Source organism: Cricetulus griseus (assembly GCF_003668045.3).
Source record: "Cricetulus griseus strain 17A/GY chromosome 1 unlocalized genomic scaffold, alternate assembly CriGri-PICRH-1.0 chr1_0, whole genome shotgun sequence".
Taxonomy (NCBI): Eukaryota; Metazoa; Chordata; class Mammalia; order Rodentia; family Cricetidae; genus Cricetulus; species Cricetulus griseus.
This window is the reverse complement of record NW_023276806.1, coordinates 148,147,515-148,167,729: the sequence shown is the minus strand read 5'-3', so window position 1 is coordinate 148,167,729 and position 20,215 is coordinate 148,147,515. Positions and strand designations below refer to the sequence as shown.

General features: G+C 33.6%; 1 protein-coding gene across 9 annotated transcripts in view; it reads left to right on the top strand.

Annotated features, from left to right (window-relative positions):
* Positions 1 to 20,215, top strand: part of LOC100752430 (liprin-alpha-2) — a 438,469-nt gene that overhangs the window by 376,124 nt on the left and 42,130 nt on the right. For 7 of the 9 annotated variants that reach the window (XM_035450810.1, XM_035450808.1, XM_035450809.1 and 4 more), the window contains 3 exons: positions 667 to 821; positions 5,145 to 5,238; positions 14,779 to 14,787. In XM_035450810.1, coding sequence (XP_035306701.1) covers positions 667 to 821; positions 5,145 to 5,238; positions 14,779 to 14,787 — 258 coding nt within the window. The remainder of the gene's footprint in view (positions 1 to 666; positions 822 to 5,144; positions 5,239 to 14,778; positions 14,788 to 20,215) is intronic. The other 2 variants (XM_035450815.1, XM_035450811.1) reach the window with 1 other exon arrangement.

Here is a 20,215-nt window from a genome sequence, read left to right as displayed (position 1 = left end):
CTGGTGAACTCTCTTTTTAAGACAGTGTCAGACATACTGATCAGAATTGGTAATTAATCAAGCATTTGGAAGTCATTTCAGTTTATTGTGAATTTAAAATAGTATTTTATTGATAACCATACATCTGGAAGACAGCAATGTGCATTTACAATGAGTTGCTTCTAGATCTCAGAAGATGGCCTTGTAACAAATGAACTTGTCTCAAATGTGTGACAGAGAAAGAAAGACAGATAAAGGAACCTCATAAAGACAAAGGTTAAATTAGCAGCTTCCATTTCACAATCAACAGATTGCCATGGGTCATTTTCTTTAAATCAGAAAAAAAAATATTTGGGGGGTGGGGAGGATGGCCCGAATGCTCAATAAAAAGATAACATGCAGTTATTAAATTGGGCTAAGAAGGATCATTAATTTGACAATATACAGGAATAAAAGGAAAAAGTTGTTTGGAACAAAATGATGTTTTCTGCTGAAAATTTGGAGACCAGTGGAACCAAGAAAGAAATATTTCAATAACTTAGAGGAAGATGAGGTGGAAAGGGGCAAAAAAAATCACATTCAAAATCTACTTATTCCTCATTTTTGTCACTTATAAAGGAGAGAAGTCTTGTGCACTTTGTGGATAGTGCATCAAAATGAACAGTTTTCATCTTTTGTGTTCTGCAGCAGTTTATCTGCCTCTCTTGAGCCAGAAAGCCTTGGGCTTGGCAGTGCCAATAGCAGCCAAGACTCTCTTCACAAAGCCCCCAAGAAGAAAGGAATCAAGTCTTCAATAGGGCGCTTGTTTGGTAAAAAAGAAAAGGCTCGACTTGGGCAGCTTCGTAAGTATGGGACTTTTTCACTTTCTACTCCCACTGGATTTGTCACTTCTGAGTGTCCTGGTGATTCTTTTCTCATCTGTAAGTCCTTTTTCACAGCTAGTGAGCTTTCAGGTTAATCTACTTGGTAAAGCCAGTGTAGCTCACTAACCTTTAACAAAAGTTACAGTGAAGCAATACTGTAAGACACACAATTCTTCTGTTTCTTTGTTAATAGCAATAGCTGGGCTATTTAAATGCTAATTTTATGAAGTTGCATTAACACAGTGAATCAAACATTATTGTTGCAATCCATATTTTATTGGTGAGTAAACAAAATCTTAGAAATTTTGAGAACAGAGATCACTATAAAAGTAACTTGAGCCATGGCTCAGTTGATAAATGATCAAACATGCAGTAATGAGGACCTGAACTTAAATCTTCAGAGAACATATAAAAGCCAGCATGGTGACAAATGTTTGTAACTCTAGTGCTGGTAGAGTCAGAGATAGGTGACTCCTTGGAGCTCACTGGAAGGCCATCCTAACTAAATCAGTAAACTTTATTGAGTGATACCCAACAAACACACACACCTACACACACACACACACACACACACACACACACACACACACACACACACGTACATACATACCTACATCCTTATGTACACTCCCCTACAAGAGCATGTATAGACACCACACATATATCCAAATGTACCAGGCAAAAAGAAAAAGAAATAGAAGAGTATGCTGTCACTTAGAGCATCTATAAATATAAAATGTTAATTATGTGAACTCATAATATTTTCTGCAGAAAAGAGATAAAGCCTGAATACACCTAAAGGTATTAGTGTCAAACCAAATAACAAGGGGATAAAATATGAAGGATACTTAAAAGCTGTCACAGTTTCTCGATACTAACTCTGAGGAATATAGGTGAGATTAGGATGAAGAAATGAAGCCTTAGAAGTTTGGCTGGGATAAGTTATTATCAGTGACTGATAATATGAAAATATGAATTAAATGACCCTAGGTAAGGATATGGTTATGAAAAAGATACATATGCACACTCATATATTCATACATATAGAAGTTATCCAAGATTTAGCAGTGAAATTTCTGAAATAAAATTTATACCACTGAAAGAGTGGTGAGAATATCATCTTAGTCACTGTTTAATTGGTGTGAAGAAACACCATGACCAAGGCAACTCTTACTCAAAGGAGTATTTACTTCCCTGGGAGCTTCTTCACAGTTTGAGGAGGTCAGACCGTGAACATAATGGAGGGAAACAGACAGGCATGACGTGGTACAGTAGCAGAGAACTCTACATCTTACATCCTGACCAATATGCAGATGGATGGATGGATAGATAGATAGATAGATAGATAGATAGATAGATAGATAGATAGATAGATAGACTGGATGGATGGATGGATGATAATCTTCTTGTACATTCTTCTTTATGGTTAAATTACTAAGAAACGATTACACTGCTTCTAAGGGTAAATGTTAGCTAGAGTAATATAGATTTCCAAATATGTTCTGGGGTTAATCAATTAGAGGAATGAATATTTTCAGGTAATGCCCCATCACCCAAGTTTAATTTCCTACTATAGTACCAAAGAATTTCTGTTCTGATGCTCAAGTGTGCAGGTTCATGACAGTGAAGTTCTTCACACTCCCTTCCCTGGCATCCAGGGTATGCAACCACACAAAGCAGAAGAAGCTAGGGAAGGATGATCTGCATGTGACCATGTGATCAGCATAACTGAATGGGGCAGGTGAAATAAAATCCTTGCATTTCTATTTCTCAGAAGAAGGAATCCTTAGGCAATAAGAAATGTAACATAGGAAATGAAAGCTGTATTTAAACATAAATCAACATACCAAGCAACAATGTTTGTTTTATTTAATTTGATGATTTATCATGGCCCTCACCAAATTATTTGTAATTTGTAGTAGTATATTTCACAATTGTATTATTAAAATGTTTGCTAATATAGCAATCACTTATTTATTAACATTTTAGCATATATGCCTATCTTAGGTTTTATACTTTACCATTTCCCTTTAAAATGTTAGATTGTCCTTTCCACATAAATATTTTTATACTTATTTTCAGTTGAGTTTGATGAGAAAATACTAAACAATTAGGGATTTTTCCAACAAAATTGTATTTTATCAGGATATCTAAGATATCATTTAAAACCTAGAAAATAAGTCTTCTAAAAACCTAAGCTTTGTTTTATACTTTTATTCATAGAGGCTATGAATTTTTAGATCAGAATATATGACTATGATTAATTATAGTTACAGTTAAATCAACTTCTCCAAAGTCAGGAAGTAGCAAATCCTATTTGTGCTGTCTCATTATACACTTTTTTTCTTTCAAAACTTCTGTTGCTTAACAAATCAGCATGTTTTATCTAAAAAGTTGAGTTCTTGAAAAACTTTAAATAACAATTGTCCTTTTATTACTCTGAAAAAATAAGTCTGATTCATCCAACAACCTGAAAATTGAAAGTATTTCAATCATTTATTGAAAAGATTTGTTGCATCAATCTGCAGTGAAACCATATGGACAAATGAAGAATTTTATGAGTTTTAAGTTAATTGTTCACTTCATTTCCATTTTAAGATAACATTTTTATTGTTACTCTCTGATTATAAATGACACTTTATGGATGATTCATGTGAAATATAGTCAAAATATTCTTTCACTATGCATAATGGAAAATTTGAGATTTGAAAATATTCCCTAAGAGGATTTCAGCTAGCCACCAGATGGCTTTTCAAATAAGAACCACAGAGACTCTCCTTCATCATAAAACTCCACTGCATTAATTGCACAAGAATATAATGAATAAAATAAATTTGGCCCTGTATCTCCATAATGCTAAATTGAATCTGGACAGTCACTGATGCGTTTTGATTAAAGGGGGCTTTCTTACAATTATCCAGTCCAGTAATAAGATATTCAGGCTTAAAGTTAAGTTAATTTAAATCAAGATTCTCTATTAATAATATCCAGCTTTACAAATTATTTGCTAAAATAAATTACAAGTAGCAGTACTAACTAATTTACTGGTCAGTTCTATGAATGAGAGAAACCATATCACAGTCAAGCCCTCAAAACTTAAGCAAGTAAAATGCAAAATAAATATGTGACAACTGTCTTCAAAGGTGGTTTTCTGCTATATTGGTTAAATTTGAAGGATGACATTTGTTAAAAATGAAGTTATGATTAGTATTATATTAGTATTATTGGAAGATTTCTAGTTTTATGCTTAACTTTGACTTGTCCATCATATTTAAAAGTGTATATACATATGTGTGTACACATTCCTCCAAGTGAAATTTGTGAGTATATTTTATTGAATATGATTTTATGTTTATTTTACATATGATAAATATCAAAGAGAAGGAAGGTTCAGTATTAAGCCCTATTTTTCACTATAAGTAACAATTTAGAAATCAATATGCATTTAGGGTTTTGAAGTGAAATGATTATTTTGTAAAATGTGTCTAAATATAAGTGGCACACATGAAATTTCTCTTGTTCACACCAAGACTATGTATATATAATATAATTTCTGATTCTACTAATTCAAATAATAAATAATAAATTAGGTGAAAATAATCGTACTGAGGCCTTTTAGAAAGATCTAATTTTTTTCAATCTCATAAAATAATCAAAGCAAAAGCTGTCCCAGAATGCAAATGCTATCCCAGAACACAGGAGACATGTGATTTAGGATATAAGACTGACCTAGGAGTCAGAACGAAATGTGGTCTAGGAACTTCACATGCAGAATTTGAAAAGCCAACAAGGATCTCTGCATTCTTTAAACATGGGGCCAAAAGCACACATCTTTCTGTTCAGCAGATTTTCTCAATGTAAATGATAAATGAAAAGCATGCTATTCATGTATTCACTCTTACTTTTCACAAGAATGGCCTTGAGCATTGAGTGCAGTACAATTGTCTGTTGGTACACACACACACACACACACACACACACACATGCATGCACACACACACACACACACATGCACACACACACACACACACACACACACACACACAACACATATATATATATATATATATATATATATATAATATATATATATAATCTGCCATAATTATGTTTCCTTTTCTATTGATTTTCTCAGAGCATTTATATGTATATGTCATTGGTGTATGGTATGTTGAGACAGTAATACAAGGGCAATCCTATAAGAAAAAAGTGTTTCAGAGTAGTTGCTCCAATATGGCTTGGAGACTTTAACTTCAAAATGGACAAATACCTATATCTTGATCTCCAATTGCTTCTTCACAGGAGGCTTCATGGAGACTGAAGCTGCAGCACAGGAATCCCTGGGCTTGAGCAAGCTTGGAACTCAAGCTGAAAAGGACAGAAGACTGAAGAAAAAGTAGGTTTGGAGATGGTTTTTACTCATTTTATAATATTTCATTATGTTTTATCTTTTTCAAGGAATTTAAGAAGAAAGAAATGGGAAATAAACCCACTTAAACATTTTCCTGGTATTATCTCAAGCAACTCACTGCTCATGTTTCATGGTGATAATATACTAAATTTTCAAATGAGTATAAAACTCCCACACAATAAGCTACATAATTTAAACTAGTGACCAAAGCACTGATTTCAAAACTGAGTTATATACAGCATACTTAGATGCAGTACTGACAGATATACAGTGCACTATTGAAGTTAAATGAAGTTCTAATTGGTGTGACAAAACAAGAATGAAATTTTATGTCCTCTCATGACAATTATGTGTCTAGTCTTCATAAAGGAGGATTTAAAAGGAAAAAATATTTCTCTGACTGAATATAAGCTTAATATAGGAGGGAACAGATTGCTTTGCATCTGCCAGGAAACTGATAGTGTATCTTTCCATTCACTTGTAATATGGAACATTGAAATGACTTGTAAAATTGGAAAGGTTTGAGATTCAACAGCTGTTAGAAAGGGATTCCATGAATAACATATTTTTAGCAGTGTAGTAACATTTCAGTGACAAGAAATCATCATCCTTAAAGCACAGTCTTTAAAAGCATAATAATTTCACCTTATTACCAAGTGTCCTTTGAGTTGCTCCGTCTTTGCTCTCTAAGTTTTTATTATGCTATTTTAGTGGTTTTTGTATCTCTGCTGTCTCCTACTAAAGAACAGTCTTTTTTCTAGCTATCAATTTGTTATCTGTATATTTTTATTATTAGAAAACACAGGCTTGTCAAGGTACTTCACATTTTCTCTTTCTTCTTGCATTCCAGGCTTTTACCAATAACAGGAAATGTAAACATATACATTGCAGAAGAGTTCATTAGCATAATTATTTATTAGTTGGCAATTTGCTGAAACTATCCAGATCAATAGAAACGCCATGTAGAAAGTTTTTGAGAGTGCTATATCTTGAATATGATTTAATGTCCATCATGAAATGATTCTTATTTAGTTACCACGAATTTAAAATATTAGTATTTTCCATAAACTGTTTCCAGTATCTTCAATTGCATAATAATAAGAAGGGATGCAGTCTTTAATTTCATGCCTATCTGTGGTGAACATTCTTCTATGAGGTGGGATTCTTTGCTTTGTTTATATTCTAGTTAGTTTTCTACAAATTGAAAAGGAAGATGAAATTTTAAAATAAGTCTTCCAAATGGACAGAATTCATTAAAATATGCAAAAATATTCTTTTTGTAATGACTACTCCATCACAACACCCCAGTAGCATTATATTTAGCCAGTGCAGAGAGATTTGGTGTGAAGAAGTGCTTACATTAACTCAGTACTTGCTGGAAACACTTATTCCAGTCTTGCAGCATTAACATAAAGGATGTTTCATTGTGTATCAATTTCCTTCACATTGCACTGTTTCCAATTATCTATTCTCATTACACATTAGTGACTTGTTCTAAAGCAGAAACTCAATTATTCATATATTTCACATGTATAGTCTTGGTAGTCCTTCAATCAAATTTGCTGTTTTTCATTAGCTTCCTGCCTTCAGTCTCCTGGTCTTTAAGGTTTGAGCTATTTATTCTCAGTAATTAGTCTTCATGTAATGGTGTGATGTTTGTCATGTAAACTCACTTTGCATTTGTCATGATGCTTAGATCTTACCCCTCATAGTCTGTCTTGTTTCACTGGATTATAGGTGCATTTTTCTGAAATGAAGATCTCTTCTAAAACTGGCATTGAGAGCAGACAGAAATAAGATTTTTACCCCTTCATTTTGGTCTGTCATCCTGATCATTAAGCACTGGTTACTTTTTTCTCAGCTATCCAGCCATTTATTTAAGACCTTAACCTATTTGCTTCGGAGAGTTTAAAATGTAATGTTAACCACACAGATCAAACACAAATGCTCACTAAGTTAGAAAAAACAAAACAACAGCAAAACAACTAATTTTCTAAATAAGTTTCAACTTATCCAAATTTTAGAAAAGTCTAGATTTTGGAAGTACAGGGTCCCGTCTTAGTTATTTTTCTCTTAGCTGTAACAAAATACTCAACAGTAGTCATTTAAAAAAGGAAAAATATTTTGGTTCACAGTTTCTGGGGATATAGTCCTTAATGGTAGGGAATTCGTATTGGTAGGAGCAGGAGGAAGCTGGCCCCATCGAATCTACAGTTAGGAAGTAGAAAGTGATCAGTATTGATGCTCAACTTATTTCATTCTTTTTATTCACAAGAAAAAGTTGGCCCTTGGAAAAGCACCACCCACATATAGGGTTGGTTGTTCTAGTCTAGTTAACATACTCTGGAATATCTCTCCAATGCATACCCAGAGGTTTGTCATCAAGTTGATTGTAGGTTCCATCAAGTTGGCTTTTAAGTTTAACCATCCCAGGTGTAATGAATAGAAACTGTAGTCCTTCCCTAAATTCAAAATCTGTCTGACAATAAACAGAAAATTCAGAAAATTTGAGATCAGATGTCAACCTACGGCTGTTAAAATGGGGCTTGCCTTTCTGACAAGTGTGCATACCAGTTAAAGACCTGTTAGGCACAGTCTTCTAAGTCTCAGGAATAAGTCCTATGTCTTATAGGTAAAATTCACAATTTTATCATATGATAATATGATATGCCAAAGAAAATAACTATTGACAAATGAAAATGAGCTATTAACATTCTTGCCTGCAAAAGTATTTTGGAGAAAAAGTGTTAATTATATTTATACTACTATTTTTTACTATCTATACTCTCCCAGAATATTTAACTATTAAGTTTTCGTCTGTCCATCCTTAGAAATGTAATAATAGGGTAAGTACCTAATTTCCTGAGGTATTGGAGATTTGAAAATATACTTTGCACTTAAAAACTATTAATTGCCAAATGTTCAGAATTATTGCTTTAAAATATTTCCTCAATATTTTTTAACTAAATACTCTTATTCCAGCCATATTTAATGTTAATTGATGGCCATTCTTTGCATATAGTACGCAGAATTCATTTTCTGATTTTTGTCATGCTTTGGTATTTTTAAGACCTTTTGATTGGACTTAATCTTTGAGGTTCTGGGATGCTTTTAATATATGTCCATTTATTTATATATTGTAACACCAAAGGACAATGTGTGTGCTGGAAAGATACTCTAGTAATGACATATATTCCCACCCATTATATATTTCATGTATATTTCACTTTTATTCTTTATATTTTTATTCTGTAGAGTTGTCAGACTAGACTATTTAAAATGTATTAATCCAAGGGGTTTACATTTGTAGTGTCTTCTTTCATCCCAAGAAGCTTATTATTGACAGGACTAAGGCTAAAGATGTCTGCCTGAATAATCAAACCTATCTAATGTCAAAGACAACGATAAATACACAGGACATTTTTGAAAACCAACAGAAAAGTCACTCACTGGATATTTATCTCCAGAAACATTAATCATTGAAATTATAGCTTAGTCTTTGTGGTTATATTTTCCCCAGACTTCTAAACATTGTACCATTTTTTTAGTGAAACACGTGTGTGTGTGTGCACGCACACACACACACACTATCTCCTATACCTTGATGCGTAATTGATTAAAAAAATACATGAGGTTTGACACATCAAATAATATATCATTTTGTTCTTCAGTTATAACATCAACAATATGTTATTATTGCATAGTTTAGATTTCTACATCCTCCTGAGTGGATAACACCACTAAATGAACATTGATTTTGTATTTGGATCAATTTTTCAACATCATTAAAATGAAAGTAATGCTGCAGTTCATCTCTAAACAGCATCCTCTCCAGAAAAGTAGCTTTATCCTTGGAGTATGGCAATCAAACTTAATCATCACCAAATAATGTTTATATTAGAACTTCAAAGAGCTCAGAGCGAAGCTCTATAGATTTGGCTAATTTATTCTCATCACAGTCCTGAGGCTCTGCTTCCACACATAATTTTTATTATGTTTTGATATGCTGCACTTTTAATCCTTGGCATTTTAGAGGTTCAGAGTGAGCATATCTCCAAGCAAAGTAAATGCCATTTAAATTATTCATACTCTAAGGTAACACAAAATTCAGTAACATTTTTTTCATTCAATAAATATTTATCAAGTGACTATGTGCCAATTTTAGCTTATATATGTTCAAAGATATCAACATGTTTTACTTTCTAATTGGTGCTGTGTACATGGAAGGTAAACATCTGAACTCTGTTCACACAAGTCCATTTTCCAGGTACACTGTAGACATGCACTTTAGTTACATAAAGCATAAAGTGGGGAGCACCTGTTTAGAAACTGAGCCTCTCATAGGTCTCTGAGATGTCAGAGCCAAGGTATTCCCACATGACGATAGGAGATCATATTTCTGAAGTGTGCTTTCCTAAGCACATCCATTCTTTTTCACTCCGTTTGAGGCTTGAAATCCAATTAAATTATGCAGAGCAAGGATTTACACTTCAGTCAATGTATTGCTATACAGTGGTTATGCAGTCACTAAGGGCCTGCTGGTGGTCAACTAACTCACATCATCTACTATATACTTTTAGGAACATAAACCCAATATGTCTCTGGGAAAACATGTCCCAGTTTCCTACTCAGAGTTCAGAATGTGGTTTTGTGGCTGTCCTGAGACCAAGCTATCATTTCAGACATCTTGTGCTCCAGCCAAGGACAATGAAAAGCCTTTCCTGAACTTAAATAGCATGATCCAAAGACTAACAGTGGAAAATAATGCAGTGTTCTTTCATGAACACTAAAGCTAAGAAAACTAGTCGTACTGTTTTTTGGTTAGACATATCTGATCTGATCTGATCTATTTGAAGAAGGAAAAAGAATAAGAAAGGATAAAGAGCTATTTTGAGCCAACAGCAAGTAACAATATATCATAGGGTAAGCACAACTGATGTCTCATATTATCTACATAATTTTTGCTTTCAAAAATTATCTTGACCTAGAAAAGGTAATCTAACAAGGAATAACTAGAAAATTAAACTCCAAATTTATGGTAGAATTGCCTTATTTTCTAAATAAATTCTATAATTAATTTGACTAAAATCTTATTAATTTAAATAAATCCTAAATGAAATAAGTACAAGATAAGTTTGGCAAATAGTAACATGTTTTTTATTATTCATTTAGTGTTTTGATATCTAAATGACTGTTGTGTAGAATATTACCATTTCCATTTTATAAGAAAAATATCTTGAAGAGACAGACATTGGAACAAATGAATGCACTTAAGCTCTTCTGGTTCCATGACCATTTATCTAAGTCACAAGTCTTTGAAGAGAATAATGAAAACAGCCCAGCCTGAAACCCATCAATTGCTCTTGTTTTAAACTTATTCTTCAAGATTAAAACCAATGACCTATTGACAAAAGGAGATGAACAAATGACTTGATGAATACTGATGGAATATAAAGCGAGTGCAAGGCACTGTTATGAGTGACTAAAATAAGAACAGATTTTTTTTTGTCAAACTTTGTAAGAGAATGTACACCTAAGATTTTTGACAAAGTCCTTTAATGATCTGTATAGTTGTATCCAACATTTATAAATTTCAGCATAATTCTGCTATCAACTGCAGTGCTATTGTAAATGTGTGTATGTGCATATATATTTGCAGCTCCTCAAGGATAGGAGAATGATTTTTGTAAATTAAGCAAGTGAACAATACCCGATAAAGAATTTTACACTCAACACAGGTAGTAAAGGATCAAAATTCTATACATTAGCCAAATTGTAAAAGGACCTTGTGCAAAGTTCTGGGAAACAACATTGAGGCATGTTTTCAAATCCCAGTAAAAAGAATTGGGGATATGTTGAATTGTAGAATGGGAACCCAGGTTCTATCAAGGGCCATACAAATCAAATATGCCATATTCTGCTCCTTTGACATGAACTGGAGCCAAAAGCAGAGATTATTAAGTTGATGATGTTGAGCCAACTCTTAGACAGTCACTGGTCATCACAGACTGGAGAAGAAAGTACTGACCACCTGGGAGTGAGTGTGGACCCTTGATTGTATTCAACCCTGACTAATCAATCATGTGTACTTGGCAGGATTTTAATAGGTGAATTAACTTATCATTGAGAGATTGAACTATATGTTCTTTATGTTGCCATCCTCTAAAATTCTGAGTCAATTCCGATGAATTACACTCAGAAGAACATTTGGATTCTTTTTTATCCAACTTATTTGCATATTCTGTGTTTAAAATACATTTCCAGAATATCTGCATTCATGATTAGAAGCTGGGTTTGGATGAAGAGGAAATCTTTGGATAAAGTAGAAACAGATATTAATTTCTAGTCAGTTTACAAAACCCAAGTTCTGGGCTTCTGCCTTGTTCATATTCTTCTCTGTGCAGAGTTTTCACTCTGATTATATGATTGTAAGTCTTGCTGTTTACATTCCTTTTGATCTTTTAGGCAAGCTTATTTGCTTCCTTCCCTTGAGGTTCTCATACTATATGTTTCTCTTGTTCCAGATTGCCTTCCTATAATCCTTTCTTTGTGTTTCAGATAAAGAAATTTATCTAAATCATATCTCTGAGCTACTTAAAATTCCTCAGTCATTCCTTAGAATCAAGATAATTTTCAAATGTCTTCAAGTATCCTATATATCATCATCCAGGTTTCTACCTATCTCACTAGTCTCATTGTTCTCTGCTTATCATCTTGTACTTCATGGTTTTTAGATATTTATCATCAGTTTATTGGTTATGACTTATTCTATTGCTTTGTGTATATTCCTTCTGCTTCACCTTATCCCTCATACTTTCAATTTTAATCATGAGCATATCTGTTTTATGTGCATAAGCTAACCAGTAACTACAGTGAACAGTGAAAATGAGCACAACTAGGCATTGTTCTATTTATTTTGCATGTATTACCTCTGTATCACATGGAGTCTGTGACTTAGAAACTGCTTTTTTCCACACATGAAGTCCCTAGAAAGAAAGAAGCTACATCTATGAAGTCACATCAACATTAACTACCAATACATTCTCTGAACAAGAATAATACAATAAACATATTAAAGTAGTTAAGAAAAACTCACTTGGACAAAGGACTACAGGCAACTTATAAGAACCTCTAATAAGAAATAGTCTTCCTCAGGAAAGACCACAGCAATTTGTTCATCCAATAATAAATAGTCATCACTGAAAACATATACATACAAGTGAGAATGAAGTGTTTATACTGAGCCATTACACAGACTGAGAAGGTTGTATTCACATATTTAGAAATTCACACACATACATACACATATCTATATATAAATGTAGCAACAATAATTAGGTTTGGCTTTTCATATTTGACTGTTAAATTCCATGATCCTTAACTGAAAAAGCCTATTCTTAATAAAATTTCTATTCCTATCATCATAATGCTGACAAATTAGAATAGACATTAAAATCATAATAATGTTTACAAATTAATGTAACAAGTAAGTGTAAGAAAGTAGGAAAGGGTGAAATGAGTTCTTAAAGAAATAATAAACACCTTATATAGAAAGGAACTTCTCTACTCATACATATTTTTTATCCTACTTATCCTATTATCACACAATCTGAGTCATTTTTCATTTTTCTATACATTTCTATGCTTTATATAATACGTTTCTGAGCTTAAACACCTGATATTCTGAAGTAAGAATATCAATTAAGAATTCCTTAAATATGAAAGAGAAGAAAATTCATGATATTGATGAAAAGTCAAACAATTGTTTTGGTAAATCAAAAATTTTAGAGCTATGAACTCCACTTCAAAATTTGTTTCATGCTTATTTTAATATGTTGTTTTATATTTCAAATGTTTCTATATTCCTGAACAATCCCTAATTTTTAAAAGCATGACAAAGAAAGAATAAAGAGTTGAGGACTATTAGCATTTCACTGTGTACAAATTAAATCAACCTGTGTCATTGGCAAGTGATAAATCAGTCACAGTCAGGGTAACGGAGATTCCTTTGCTCATGGTCACACTTCTTCCCAGGTGCACTGGGCATTTTTCCTCAAAGGGTTAGAAATTGCCTTATGTCTTTTTTCAAAGTTCATGATACACTACACAGGTTTATTGGTAAGAAGTCCAGTTACAATGTATAAAACTGTCTTTTATGTCATACCTTATTTCTTTTTCATGATTTGAAAAAAATATGACTTAACCTATTTAGGTAGTTGTATTTGCCAACTTTTAGGCATTTCTGTTTTGGTGTATAAGAAAACTTAAGGAGCTTTCTGCAGCTGTTCTGGAGCTGAGGTCAAAGAATATGCATTTTCTCAAAGTCCCCACTGGTTTCTCTGAATGAATGTTATTGGAGGAGGCATGTGCAGAGTGTTCACTACACATCAAGCTTTTCTTTATGGTAGTTTTGCAGTATAAAAGGAAATGCTTTACTTTGCTTAATTTCTGAATCAATAATTTCTGCTTCATATTTTGTTATATTGAATATAGTTTATGAGTTGTAGTAATGGTTTCATTTGCTAAGAATTGTTCTATTGTTTGTATAGATATTTTAAAATATTATTCTCATGGCTTTTTTTGGATTATTTAACTTCCATATTTTCTAAATGCCTCTACTACATTCAGGGAGTAAGTGGTTGAGTTCAAAGCTAAATTTGAATGAGTATGGGCTTGTGATGACCCAGAAATTGCTAAATCACTCACTTTATATTTTTTATAAGCAATGTTTATAAATAGCTGTTCAAGCAACCAAGTTTCTCATTAAAATCCATATAGTAGGCACAGATTTAAGGCATTGTAGCATATATATATATATATATATATATATATATATATATATGAAAATACAACAAGAACTTAAGTTGTTTTACACATCCTTCAGTTCTTATTACAGGGGCACATGTTAGAATAAAAATTTGGTATCTGGAATGAACTTCATACTCTTTTTCTTGTACTAGATAATGTTGAATAAAGCACCCATTAACAATTTTGTCAAAACATGTATGAAAGTTGGAACCCATTTATTCTGACCCTCCAATAAATGCATTCTCCACTTAAGTTGTGCCTTCCTGCTTTGTAGTATTTCTTGAGGTTTAACAGTGACCTCAAAAGGCTGTAGGCTGTCCAGCAAGGTATTTTCCCTATCTATAACATAACAGACATGGATGTGGCCCCAAGTAAAGATGTTCTTTGCTTTCTTCCTGGGATGTACTAGAGGCTAAGAAAATCTGGTCCTGCATGTTTCAGAGTGGCTCATACTAAATACAGACTTATTGGTCAACTGTCAGATGTGCCTTCAACCTAACTAAACTTTTGGACATAGTTTGTGTATCATGGTGGAAAAAAAAACAGTACTACCACTACTGAAATGGTTTCTAAGGCACCACGTTGTTCTCACATGAGATTTCTCACATCAGAAATGATGCTATTGTTTTACTCCATGGTTTTCTTTGGATTGAAATGTATCCATTAACATTTGTGTGCTTTTCTTTTCCCATCCATCCTTCTCCATCTCATGAAAAGCACATCGGGGTAAGTTGACTCACAACGGCTGCTGAATTTGTTGATTTTTCAGCACCATCTTTTCTGTTTTCTCTTTAGTATTTCTCTTTTCAGTTATAACACAAGCTGCACTGCCTCTGACCTAAAATGAAATTCATGATGTGCATTCTTTTCCACACAGAAAAACAAATCATTGGTTCAGAGAAATATTAATATTTGAATTACATTGGCCTTTCAGACACTATTATTGCTTGGTTCTATGAGATGCATGCAAAGTAACCCAGCAGACTTTACTCCCCTAGCTCTTAGTCTTTCTTCAGAAACTAATGGGAGCTTTCAAAATGAACTTCAGCCTTTTGTGCTGCTTGTCTAAAAATGGACTCACCTATGGCATGTGGTTTGGTTCTTCAAATTATATTCAGGAGATAAACTCACTTGTCAGCTTCCATAACTAACTTAGTTGGAAAGGGTTAAGTACTGCATGTCCTCAACAAGGCATTTATAATGATAAAGGTACCCTAGAATTTAGCCAAATGTATGCCTTTTCCCATTGTTTCTTATTAAAAAGGAATTACTTTTTAATTGTTCTAGATTCATATTTCTCAACTAAAAATTTCCAATTTAAATTCCTTGTCTCATGGAAGGGGGTACCACACAAGTGTCCACTGCTAGGTGAAGAACTATGCAAAAAATGAATGCTGAGAAAAGGAGAAATAGCCTTCTCTAGGGACGAACACACCTATTGGTTATCTAATACCAAGTGATCAGCCCTAAAATTTCATGTGTATATATGCAGATCATGTATGTATATATGCATATATACATAATATATGCACAAGTAGCATTATATAGGTTGATCAGGTTGTATTTTTATATTTAGGAATATTAAAATTTATGCAGAGGTATGGGGGCATTGCTGGGTGGATAGTCAGGGTTTCTGTAACAACAGTTAAAAGAAAGCCATGTCTTTGAGGGACAGCAAAGAAGAGTTACCAGAGAGGGGCTGGTAGAAGGAAAAGAGAGTGGTAAAATTGTGGGATTATATTTTGATTTCAAAAATTTTTTAAATTAAAAAAAAATGAAAAATGGACAAAATTAAAGTACTCTTTAGAAATAAAATCAGTATATATTGTCCATCACAAAACAGGACTTTAAAGTCAAAGTCAGACAAAACATGTACAAAATTTATAAAGCATTTACATTGGTATAGGATTTTGCAATATAAGCAACATGGTCCACTCATGAAAGCATTTTTATTTGGTACAAAATATTACTGTTAAATCTATGCAACTTAGCCGGGCATTGGTGGCACACGCCTTTAGTCCCAGCACTCGGGAGGCAGAGCAGGCGGATCTCTGTGAGTTCGAGGCCAGCCTGGTCACCAGAGTGAGTGCCAGGATAGGCTCCAAAGCTACACAGAGAAACCTGTCAAAAAACCAATAAATAAATAAATAAATAAATAAATAAATAAATAAAATGAAATAAAAAAATTTATGCAACTTTTTCCCCATAAATGCAATGGAAGGCTAGAGAGAAACCTCAGTAGTTAACAATGCTTGTTAGATAACCATGGAGAGAAGATTTCAGACCCTAGAATCCATGGCTGGATCCTGCAAATACCTATAATACAGCTCAAGGAGAGACTGGGGAAGGAGGGCCATGGAAACTTGCTGGCTTCTAGTCTATCTGCACAAATACAAGCCCAGGTTCACAGGCACAACTTGCCTCAAAGGAATAGGCAGAGCACCAGACACCCTATTCTAGTTAATAGTATCACATTAGTGTTATTTACCATGTTTTATGTTTTCTCTACTATATTGATAAGTTGTAGTTGCTAGGCCAAGAAGATTTAACAGTTCACTACTTGCTTTAGTTTTATAATTTATGATATTAAGGAAAACACTAGTAAAATGCTCAAAAGTGCAATGCAAGCTAAGGTCCACTCATGACAGGCGGTTGGACTGATGCTTGCCGTAAGCTCTTCTACAACACTGATCTTTCCAGCATCATTTAATGCCATCATATATATTTAGCCTGTTGTCTTTCTATTATTTCTACATTTCTGAAGGAAAAGAATTACAAGAAATGAGATTTAATTTTCTAATCCATTTTGAATGAAATACAAGAAAGCAATAGCAACAACAAAAAGAATGACTCACTGTCATTATTGTAAGGAACTGGCATATTGGTTCTCATTTTCATTGAACTTCCAGCTGTCCCAAATGTTTTCATGCTTCAGTATAGCAAAGTGCCAAAATTATTTCCTCAGTAGAATCACTAAATGAAGAGCACAAGAAGGCAAAGTGGGGGCAGATAGACAGCAAAGATGACAACTAAGAGGAAAGAGACTAAGGTTTGGAATTTGGAAATTACAACACAGAGTCCCACTTGCTTCCTATGTACCCTTGGAAGCCTGACTGTTCCCTCTGCTTACTAACACTCTCTCTGTGGCCAGTAAGGGAATTAATGAATACATATAGCCACAGGAAAATGGAAACTGAATGATTCCAAGCTGAGCAAAAGAGTCCTCAAAATTAGATGAAGCATAGAAGCAATCTAATGTAAGTGGTATCCATACAACTTGGAGCATTACCAACGCTTTCCAGTAAATCCTCAGTTACCATCAGGAAGTGAGTGTGTGGGGAGTTCAGACCATGGTGTGAAACCACTTACTGGGAAATAATACAAGTCCCTCTAGTTTTCAAAGTCAGCATGGGTAATTGTATTCCTTAATCACAGCCTGTGTGTGTGTGTGTGTGTGTGTGTGTGTGTGTGTGTGTGTGTGTGTGTGTGTGTGTATACTCCTTTTAATGGTTTCGGAAATGATTAAATTCAAAATAAATAGAGGGAGTAAATTATGTAAATCCCAACTCAAATTCACAAATAAAACTTCTCTGACACTAGTTCCTATATTTCAGAGCTTCTAGAAGAAAAGGAAGATAGTTTAAATATGAATAAATTCAGAGCTTGTTGTAATCTATTTATTTCAGAAGCAGCCTTATAAGTGTCATTGGAGGCTATATGAATTCTTTTAAATGTCATAGTTTTTTCCACTTTCTCTGTCTGTGAAAATACCCAGTAATCAGACACATACATACACTTCCACATACATAAGATCCTTGTATGCTGTATTTTAGAAATCAAAACCTTTAACGTTGAATTTGAAACTTAAATTTATGAAGCTAGTTGTATATTTAAGTAATCAGTGTTCTGAAGCCTCTGATTGGAATTGTTGACATATTTCTGTTCAGAAGAGTTATGTTAATTAAGATACATATTATCAGCTTGCAGATGTTTCACAGATTAGGTGGCACCATACATTATCCACATTTGCATACAAGAATTCCAACTAGCTCCTCGTGTTAGTATGATATCCATAGAATTTATCAACAAATTCAAATCCCTTAATAATAGAGTTATACATCCAACCCTCACTTCCGCTGAAGTCCAAGCTTGCATCCAAAAGATAATTTTCCTACTTCTTCCTCACAAGTGTTTATAGTCCTGTGACCCCAGGCTTGTATACAGTATGCCCATTCTTCAGTTTAACTCTAGAAAGATTATATCATATCCTGTAGACTCTTGGATTTTAATAAATGAAGGCATTTTGCAATGGTTGAAATCTATGGACACTTCATGCTAACGCTTTCTAGGGAAAACACAGTCTGTGACACAACATTAAGAGCTGATGATTCATGCCGGGTGGAGGTGGCGCACGCCTTTAATCCCAGCACGAGGGAGGCAGAGGCAAATGAATCTCTGTGAGTTCAAGACCAACCTGTTCTACAAGAGCTAGTTCCAGGATAGGGCTCCAAAGCCACAGAGAAACCCTGTCTCAAAAAAGCAAAAAAAAAAAAAAAAAAAAAAAAAAAAGCTGATGATTCAAATGTTGGATCATTTGAAATGTTCTCAAGCTGCATATTTATTTTTTCTAGTTTTAACTAAGTACTTGCAATGAGGTAAACTGTACCACTAGCTCTCAAGACATGGTTTTTAACAAGAAGATGACAGTAACACAGATCCATCACCACTGCAAGTTCTTTGCTTCCATTTCTATGACCTATATCCATCATCCTCTGTCCAAGATACAGAACGCAGTAGGCTGTAAAAATAAGGCAAGCTTCCTTCCATGCTCTATAGAGACAAGACTGGCCATGTATGAGAGTAAGGATGGAAAGACCATTTAGTTATAGAAGTACATGAGTCACACATAAAGAAAGCTTGGATAGTATCTCTTCATTTTTATCCACAATGAGGAAAATGTAATTACCATTGTTTTTTAGTGATTGCAACTTTCAGATTTTGTGGCCAAGCTGTTGGGTTTTCAGTTTTAGCTTTTCTCCTCAATTACTCTGGTTCTAAGTAACCTCTACACTTTAGTGCCCATATCTCTCTGTGTGTCGGTAAATATCCAAGTGAGTTACTATGGAGATTAAATTAATTTATATGTACATATATATGCTCATTTACACTTGGACTAGGTAAGGTTTCAGACAGTAAAATGATGAATGCATGTTACCCCTTGTCTTATGAGACATGGTGCTTAGTTTATGCATACCTAAAACCTTTGTGCTTTCAAACTACTGTTATATGTCTTGCAAGAATATGAAGTTCCATACTCATAATGAGATAAAATTCTAGACAAGCCTCTATCATAAATAATACATTTTATATACACAAATCAAATTATATCTTAAACATAAGTAAAATAGTCAAAGTTTGTTCACATTATGCTAATACATAAAATAATGAATGTATTGAGGAGAGGTCCTAAAATTCCAATGGGAATGATAAGCCATGCATTGTTGCTGATGGATGAGTTTAAGATATAATTGACTGTGGTGTAAAGAAGTAAGTTTCTTAGCAAGGTAAAAAATATAATTCATGAGTAAGTGAATTAGACTTTGGTATTTGTACAATGGCTCATATTTGAGGATTCACCAAGAAGAAGAAGCAGGATACACAGTATGGGCCTGATAAATAATATTCTTCTAAAATATATTAATATGTATGTACGTATTTAAAAGTATAATATAATCTCATCATACTCCTCTTTTTTCCCTTCAACTCCTCCAAAGTATTCCCCCTCTATTCTAATTCAAATCCATGGTCTCTACTTTTACAATTGTTGTTATTGTTGTGTCTGTATGTTCATGAATATATAAATATAACATGTACCATAGGCTATCAGTACTTTGAGAAGCTAATCAGCCTTGCAAAGGTTTGGCTTACCTTACAAAAATCAATGATCAGGAAATTCTTCCTGGGTAAAAGAGGGTGAACAAGACACAAATGAGATGGACTTAGATGCCCATTGCCATCCTCTGATTAAAAAAAAAAAAAAGGGCAATCATGATAGCAATGAGATGGACCTAGACATCAATTGCCAGCCTCTGGAAATAATAAAAGCCTGAACAAAAACTCTGGCAATACTTCATCTGTTTCTGAATATTAAAAA